Source organism: Pyxicephalus adspersus, chromosome Z, assembly GCF_032062135.1.
Source record: "Pyxicephalus adspersus chromosome Z, UCB_Pads_2.0, whole genome shotgun sequence".
NCBI classification, from domain to species: domain Eukaryota; kingdom Metazoa; phylum Chordata; class Amphibia; order Anura; family Pyxicephalidae; genus Pyxicephalus; species Pyxicephalus adspersus.
Genome location: NC_092871.1, coordinates 14,611,990 through 14,621,417, shown reverse-complemented (window position 1 = coordinate 14,621,417; position 9,428 = coordinate 14,611,990). Strand labels below are relative to the sequence as shown.

Below are 9,428 nucleotides of genomic sequence, written 5' to 3'. Positions count from 1 at the left end.
ATGAGCTGGGATGTACAATGAACTACATATGCACAAGGAGTTTACTCTAAGTGTATCAATGGGAAAGGATTTTTTAGAAGAATAATGCAAGACTTGGAAAGTATTTTCTGCTAAATTATATAAAACACGTCTTCTCTGCTGGTCTACAACTGAAAAAAACATGAAAAAATGAAAACACTCCCTTTTCCCTCCTGCACTTCCTACTGAATTTATTGCATAGTTGTTGTACTTGGAACAGGGAATTTATATAGTAATGATTAGCATAGCTTTACTATCTGTTATGCAATATACCTGTACCTTATCCAAACTAACACACCCTACCTGTCCTCAATGGACACTAGGAATGCTGCCAAGCTTTGCCTCCCAAATAAATACAGCAGTGCATAATCGTGGGACACCTCAGAAAGTTTATAGAAGTCAGGATGGCAATGAATATCACATTGATGGTTCTCACTTTTGGGCTCACAGTCCTGATTTACCGTCTTATTAAATGGTGGATGAATGTTAGGAAGAAAGACTTGCCACCAGGGCCAACTCCTCTGCCACTACTGGGGAACATTCTGCAAATTAGTGCCACGGAAATGCCACAGTCTCTGGTGAAGGTAAACATAGCTATGCTTAATATTTTAAAACAATGCACTTTTTTGTATTCTATGAAGAAATCTAGCATAATGTCAGGAAAAGAAAAAAACATATTCTGCATTCTTTTTCTATCTCTCATTATTTAAAAATTATGGCAAAAAAACACAATTATGCAAAAGGTGCTTCTATAATTTAGGCAGAACAGTCTAAGAGATTTCTAGGATGATGATCCAGGGTTCACTGTTACCTGTGCACCCCTTTTGATGGGTAATGAGAAGGCCTCACGTTCAGTTCTAGGACAAGATCCTATGGCACCCTATTCTCAAGCTGAGAGAGGTGTGTTCAGACTGGCAAAAGTTTCTTAATATAAAACTGAACAGGACAGGGTGGGAAAAGTTTGTGGTAAATCCAGTGATTTAATAATCAACATGTCCAGGCACCCCTTTCCCATTGCAATACCAGCCCCATTGAAATTACATTTATATGTCTGCATATTATAGTGTAGCACAGCCCCAAGGGAACTGCTGGTGTGGGTTGTCAACCAGTGGTGTATAGAATGAATTAGCTTTAGTCAGTCTAGGGGTTTTACTGAACTTTTGTGAAGTATGGGAGAGATGGATTTGATAATGGATGTCAGAACAATACAACTATTCCAATATACCGGTAATAATTCTCTGTTTCTCAGATGCACCTTTGTTAATGCCTCCACTGGCTCTGATACCCCAATGATTCCTCATCTCTAGAACGTTAAGCATAAACCAGTCCTGGAATGCCTGCTTTGGGGTCCTACTAGATCTCCAAGCCTGTATTGAGCTTTGCTTATTCAGTTTCTCTTGTTATTTGCCCATGGATGGCCCCCCTGTTCAGGCTGTTATGGGATAGTTATCTGTTCTCTTCAACCCACTCCTTTTGAGCAATACCCTCAGTAAATTGGGTGAGGTAGACAAACATCCCTTACTTGGGATTGGCTCTTTCCTCCACTACCATGGTTTTTACCCCAGCAGTCCCCTGTTTTTTCACTGATTGTTTGCTGGACCCTGGTAACACCTGGTAGGCATGGCAAAAAATGAGAAGCCCTTGCTCTGCTACCAAGCCTTGATTCCTGTTTTTTAAAGCCAGTAAAAAATGATTAGCCCAAAACAAATTGTATTAGTGGCTGGGCAAAATAAGCTATAGTTTGACAGGGGACAGGAAGTTTAAAAAACTTTACATTCATTACCCTCTACATATCTGGTACGGGTCAGGCAAACACTATGAAAAAATAGCTGACCTTAGATTCTGCGTTTGCAACTAATCTGCAATTCAGTAAGTATACTCTTTTATCGTAATGTGTAACCATTCAGAAATTTTGCAACTGTAGCCAATTAGGAAACCTGGCTAAGATCCAAGGTATCAGGTAATGTATTACAGTGACAGAGTACACGTTTGGGCTATTAACATATTTGTGTTGTGTATAACACACAGATTACTACAGCATCACCAAAAATATCCATATAAAGATCTAGTAATTTATCTTTGAAATAATTTTACATCAAGATAAAAATTCCAACATTTTCAGAATTGCCTATTATGTAAGTCACAGTAAGATTAACATATAATTGTTCTCTCACATTGTGTCCCCCTATTTTGCTTTTATTAATGCAGGAATTTGGAGCAAAGAGAATGCTAAACCTGTGCCTTGAAAAAGGGAACTTTGATGACCAGCTTTGCTGGAACCCATAGGGCAGAAGATCTTCAATATGTTACACATTTCTCTTTAAAGATTTAAAGTATGGGAAAGATAGATATGGTAACGAATCAGTCACAAAATTAGCTCTGCTTTTTATAAAGACTAAAGAAACATAGAAAGCTTTTATCAAATTACAAAATGGGCGTCATTGTAGGAAAGGAATTGTGATGGTGAGGGCAGAAAGATGGGTAGTTGCACGTTTTTTGTGAAATATTCTACTGGTCTATTACCTCTGGATCCTCAAACATTAGGTCAGTTGCTAACAAAAAAAGATTATTATGACATATCTTCATAGTACCAGATTTATTGAAATGTATGCAGTTGGGCTTAAACACAAATCTCTATTAACAGCTAAGTGAAAAATACGGACCCGTGTATACAATCTACATGGGAAATAACCGAGGGGTTATGCTGATTGGCTATGATGCTGTAAAGGAGGCGCTGGTGGATCACGGTGATGTGTTCACTGACAGAGGGAATATGGATCTGACAGAATTATTTTTTAAAGATTTTGGTAAGTTTGAAAAAATAAAATGATAATTTCTAATACGTGTAATATTTTTTTTATTAGAGGTTAAATGTGAGTAAATGTGTAAACTAGCTTCAATCATTAAAACAGATTTACTGTAAATGGATGCTTACTAAATCTGCACTCATTTTATTATCAAGGAAATACTAATGGCTCATTCTAATCAAACACAAAGATTCAGCATAAAAGCACGCACTAGTAACCTAGCCTTCCTTTTTTTATTATTATCCTTTTTAGCATCTTTGGCAGCAAATGTTGTTGTGAACATGTTTAAAATACATTTGTTTTTAGTGTAGAACAGACCAACGATCATACACATGATCACAAAAGGTCAGTCAGTCTAATATCATGAGCTATGTGGCCAATTTTAAATGCAGGTTTGTATAGGTTCAAGCCAATTAAGAATCAATGTGCATGATAAAGTGGGGTCAACGGGCTCAGTGACAGATTCTCTGTATTGCCCACCTCTTCTGCCAAGGGGTGCATGTGTCCTCTCAGACCGGCAAGCAAAAGAATGAAGCGGCAACAGCATGAAGTGGTTTGTAATCTCCTGATGTTGAGAACTCTGATAATGAATCACCCCAAAGTGTCTGCTAAAGCGTCAAAAGGGGCTTGTAATAAAGCTTATTAACTGTTTTTTTTAATTATCTTGAATAAGTAAACACTTAATTGTTCATAGACTTGCCCCACTACAGACAAGGTACAAAACCAAGTTAGAAAATCTTTAAATCTAGCTGGTCAATGTGTAAAATATTTACATTTTTGGTGACCTCAATAACAAATAGTATGAAACTTTTCAATATTTTAGGGATCCTGATGAGCAATGGAGAGAGGTGGAAGACAATGCGTCGATTTTCTCTGGCAACATTGAGAAACTTTGGAATGGGCAAAAGAAGTGTGGAGGAAAGAATTCAGGAGGAAGCTCGGTGTCTCAGAGACAGATTCTTTAGCGAAAAAGGCAGGTGGACAAAAAACTGAATTAGGACACAAGTGGCTTTTATATAGAATAAGTGCACCTTCAAATCATTTAATAATTCAAACTATTCCAAAAAGAACCTCTATTGGTACATTCTTTGCAATGTTTAGCTGATGGGAAACAAAATATCTCTCTGAAATATTCGGGTATTTAGCAGAAATTAGATCATAACAAATAGATCAATAATGCCTCTTGGAGATTTGTGGAGTAGTACAGAAATACACATTCAACATCCCCTGATGTTCATGGGTTGGGGAGGTAACCAGACTACATGGTCCTAACAGCTCATTTGAAAATTCTATTACTTTCCCCAGCTCATTGTTACCATCTTTTATGGTATTATCAGCTATTTTAGGAAACCATAGAATCATTGGACTCTATATCAGTTTAAAATTAGATTAATAATAAATTAAAGTAATTAAAGCAATAATTTTGACATGATTTTGTGTTTCAAACTTTATTATATTCATACCAATATATTATACTGTAAAATAAATTTTCATGAAAAACAACACTGCTTTTAGACATTAATTTTCACAAAAATTACCGGCCCAAAAGGTTAAATCTTGAAAAAATATATTTGATAAAATGTAATTAATAAATACTATATATATATGTACTGCATTGTAGAGTAGAGAATACAAGGTCCTGAAAAAATAAAAGAACATAGGATTAAAACTAAAAAAGTATATCATAAATCTATATTGTACACCCCTTTGTTTATGTTATATTTTTCTTAGATAATAGCAAAAATTTAAAAAAGCATATAAAATACAAACATACAGCTATTTTTTTCTAACCATACATATCAATAAAATACAGCGAACAATGCACAAAAACATAATGCTGATTAGTTCTGTGTGTGTAACCATAGATTCACCAATTGACCCAAGTTTTCTGCTGAAGTTGGCTGTGTCTAATGTTATTTGCTCCATTGTGTTTGGAGAAAGATTTGACTATGAGGATGAAAAGTTTAGGACCATTCTGAGACTTCTTGATGAAATTATGGCCCTGTTAAACTCCAGATCCGTCCAGGTAAATATTTACATGTGTAAATATCCATTACAGGTAGCACTGCATATGTATTGCTGCACACTGCTGAGGAATAACAAGCATTAGAGATATAAAGAAGAACAAGAATGAAGGAGTATGGGTACTGAAAATTAAACTACTTAGGAGATAGGCTTGGTTCCTAGTGGTAATGGACCTAACAGGGGGAGGCTAAGGGAGAAGTTGCTGTAGAACAGGACCCCATTGGTTCTGAAATTTGGAACTGTCAATTGAAAGGGAGACCCACGTTAGAGGAGAAATTTTTCTCCCAAAATTATCCATGCATTTAAAAGTTGTTTAAGCAGCCATATATAACATATCAAACACAGCAAAATATTACCATGAAGATGTAGTGAAATCTCCAATACTAAGAGCTGGAAACAGACACTGACTTGATTCACACTACCTAATTACCAGATAAAGTTAAAGCTAAATACTATAGAGATGAAAAACAAACATTGGTTATCCATATGTGTCCATATTCTCTACACCAATATATTACAATACACAAAATACTTCAACAGCAGTTTTTTTCCCAATAAACATTTAGTTTCAATCAGGACCTGATAGGTAAGTGAATATTCATGGACTGTTTTGTTAAAGTTTAGTATTTTATGACCTTTTTATGCTGTGATGGAAATCTTCTGCTCTATACTTACCCCTTTAATTAAATATTTTTTCAGATTTTTAGTCTCATGCCAACCTTAATGTACTGGATTCCTGGAAACCACCATAAAATTTTCCATGATTTAAATACACTAAGAAAAATTTGGGCAGACATGATAAAAGCACACAAGGAGACCTTGGATGAGAACTGCCCACGTGACATCATAGATAGCTTCCTCATAAAAATGGAAGAGGTAAGTGTACTTATATGTATCTAGAACAGTGGTCACCAATCTTTGTGGACCCACGGACCACTAAATTTATCGTATAGGCGGACATGGTCCGTGGACCTAGCTGGTGCAGCTTTCCAGTGGGGTCCTTTTTCTGACCCTGCTCGGGGGCGCAGTGGCCAGAGCCACAGATGACTAAAGTTTTCTTGCGGACCACCAGTAGTCCATGGACTACTGGTTGGTGACCCCCACTGTTCTAGAACCTGATCTCTTCTATAATGTGAGGGACACTTTTACAGTTTATGGTTTATAGAAATACAAAATTTCCATATTGTACCATATTGTGATGTACACATAAAAGGCTCGGTCGTATATGATATGATAGGTTGCAGATGTGAGAGGTTTTCTTGACCAGCAGAATGATTATATGTAAGATGTAGTATGTTATAGTAAAAGGTAAATGCATAGTGTGTGCCTCTGCAAAGTAACAAAACTTTGCAAAAAAACTTTGGAAAAGATACAAAAAGTGAGGGAGGGGGGGTTTCTTCACCTATGATGCATAAAACAGCATAAAGTTAGGTAATGAATGATTGGGAATGTTTGAGGACATGAGTCATGTCTTCATTCTGCATGACTTGGATAGCTTTACACTCCAGTTGGGCTGCTAAAATGACTTTAAAAATATTTTTCAGGAAAAGAACAACCCAAAAACAGAATTCCATATTGATAACCTAATAGGAACAGTACACGACCTGTTTATTGCTGGAACTGAGACTACAAGTTTAACACTGAGATATGCCTTCCTGATACTACTCAAACACCCTGAGATACAAGGTAAAGCAACAGAACGCTAAGGGCAATGCACACATGGGCAGTATAGTATACATCACATCCCTACCCTGTATCTGTGCAAGGCAACCGGGTGCCAGGGAAGATGTTACTGTATATCTATAGTATGCTAATTCAGTAATGTGGGACCTGAAAGACTGTTGGAGAAGATAGTGGTTTTGGTTTTTATGTTTTTTATTTAGGCTTTTAATTAGGCTTTAATTATGCTTTCCTAGCAAACACTGTGAAGCTCCCTGAAAAAATCCTGCTTTTCATTATGCTTGTGTGGTGGGTAATATGATCCCAATAGATATGTAACAATACCAGGTCATCATTGCAAAAACATTCTGCAAAAATAAAATAATTCAATTAAAGAAATCCTGCAAAAGACGAAGAAGAATACTTACCTAAAATTTCACTTAGCTGAAATTTCTTGCAAAGTTATGGCCGCTACTAGTATCAGACATCTCCAGGTGTGTGGACAAATCTCTGCATCAGAGTGAAAACTTGTGTAGGCATCTGCTGGAGAGATAAGTGTTCTTCTTCAACAGGGTCACTTTAAAACATGTATAACATTGAACTCCACAGATAAAATACAGACATTAAAAATTTGACAAATGCAAATGTTACAAAATTTAGCATGTTTCACATTTTTCTCTTTCTGTGTGTTCCAGAGAGGATCCATAAAGAAATTGACAACGTAATAGGAAGTGATCGCTCTCCATCAGTGGAGGACAGGAGTAAGATGCCATATACTGATGCCGTCATCCATGAGATCCAAAGATTTGCAGATATTGTACCAAATGGTTTACTCCGTGCAGCCAGCAAGGACACCACATTTAGAGGATATCATTTTCCGAAGGTGCTTTTTTGGAGTTCTAAGAAAGTCTCCAACTTCTTTTTTAATAATTTGAAATACAATTTAATGCATTTTCTGCATTGCAGAAGACTTACAATGTCTCTTTTGCCAAAAAAGTCTTGGCTCTTGGAGGCTTTTTGTTTTAGCTATACACTACATGCATGAGCCGTATAGTGTAAGGCTCTGCTCTGTGCATGGTGGTGCCACATATAGAGCCATCTGTGGGAACAATGTAACTTCTGCACATGCCATCCAATGGATGAAGAGGATGCCAGAAGTAGGCAATGGAGATTGCTCCAAAGATGGCATATTATAAGAATGTAATGATAAAAAAATCCTGGAACAGTCATCGCTGCAGGGCAGCTGCATACAGGAAAGTATGCAAACTTGCTGATTAAAGGAATTCAACTCCCACCAATGAGTGTAGTTTTGCTTTAAGTCAGACATGGCCAGACAAGGTACTAGCAATATCAGCCCTTATCCCTTCATTAAAAAATATTTTTCTTTAGATAAATTGTAACATTTTTGTTTTATCCCCTTTGAATTCAGCCAGGTGAACCTATCCTATATTGGAATACCTGATATGCATAATGCATTTTATTGCAGCTTCTCAAAGAACAGGAACGTTTTTATTGGATAACCATGAAAGACTGGAGAAGTAAGCTTAGATTAAGGTGTATTATTAGTATTAGTAGTATCCTGTTATACTGATGAAATATATCATATCCTCGATTGCAATCTTTGTTCCATCTGTCCTTGGAATACTTCCTTCATTGTACCTGCATTTGTTTTCAATTTTCAAATTACCTTCCTTATATTTTAGGGAACGTTGGTATTTCCAATCCTTACTTCAGTCTTAAAGGACCCCACACAGTTCAAAAACCCACATAAATTTGACCCAGGACATTTCCTTAATGAGAATGGAACCTTTAAGAAGAATGACGCTTTCATGGCATTTTCAGCAGGTATCATATTATATAAATATTTAAGAATACAGAACCATTGTTTTTATATATACAAAGAGTTCCTAATTTTCACAAGGGTTGTGTTCCAGAACCCAAACTCAATTCACAAACCTAACACACCAGGATAGGCATCTTTACTTTCATCACATTCCAGTAAGATTTATTATTATTATAGTCACATGGCTAAATGGCGCTTTTAGCTATGAGGAAACCTTGTGCTTCCATTCTGTTTACTGCCCAGTCTCAAGTCCTAGTCATTGCCCTTTTATGTCAGCCAGTTACCATCATAGCTACGGTAAATGGGTAAAACATAAAAAGAAAGGTATTGCACAATGAATCCTGGAAGTAAACCTGAAAATAAACTGAGCAAACAATAAATCTGGTAATGATGGTCATTATTAGTTACATACTCTACATACATAAAACTGAAGTTACTATAACAAGTTACATTTTCAGTAATGCATAAGACTCTATCAAATGATGTGGTTTTAGTAGCAGTATTTTATGTGCATTTTTGTTTATTTATCAGGAAAACGTATTTGTATAGGGGAAGGTCTGGCTCGAATGGAACTCTTCCTTTTTTTCACAACCATTCTACAAAGGTTTACTATGAAGCCCACTGTGAACAGAAAGTACATAGAAATTACACCAGAGCCCAACACAAATGGGTCCAGACCTCGTGATTATGAGATGCTGGCTGTGCCTCGCTAAGAGACCATTGTGAATTCTGATGCTAAAAAATATTCTGTTCTTGTTTCATGAAAACTTATCACTTTAAATGTGTAAATAATAATACAATAACTTGTGAACTTTCTGCTGGTGGCCTGAATTTATTTTAAACTATCAACATAATTTGACTGGAATTTGTATGTTGATCCCATGTTTGTGTAAGGTTACCCCTAGGACACATTGAGCCTGATTTATTAAAGCTCTTCATGAATGGAGAAAATAGATTATCATGGGTAATCCAACAAACTAGAGAATTCATAACTTTGACATAAACATGTGGTTGAGTGAGAATTGTGTGTTAGGGTCAGGCAGTGCTTTTTTATAAGGAGAATGTTAACTTGCTGG

The 9,428-nt window shown here is 36.3% G+C and overlaps 1 protein-coding gene across 1 annotated transcript; it reads left to right on the top strand.

Annotated features, from left to right (window-relative positions):
* The first annotated feature begins 422 nt into the window (after window positions 1-422).
* Window positions 423-9,065, top strand: LOC140344148 (cytochrome P450 2H2-like). The gene is made up of 9 exons (XM_072431107.1): window positions 423-602; window positions 2,663-2,825; window positions 3,649-3,798; window positions 4,691-4,851; window positions 5,550-5,726; window positions 6,395-6,536; window positions 7,205-7,392; window positions 8,213-8,354; window positions 8,884-9,065. The coding sequence occupies exons 1-9, from the start codon at window positions 423-425 to the stop codon at window positions 9,063-9,065; spliced, it is 1,485 nt and encodes a 494-aa protein (XP_072287208.1).
* Window positions 9,066-9,428: the final 363 nt, after the last annotated feature.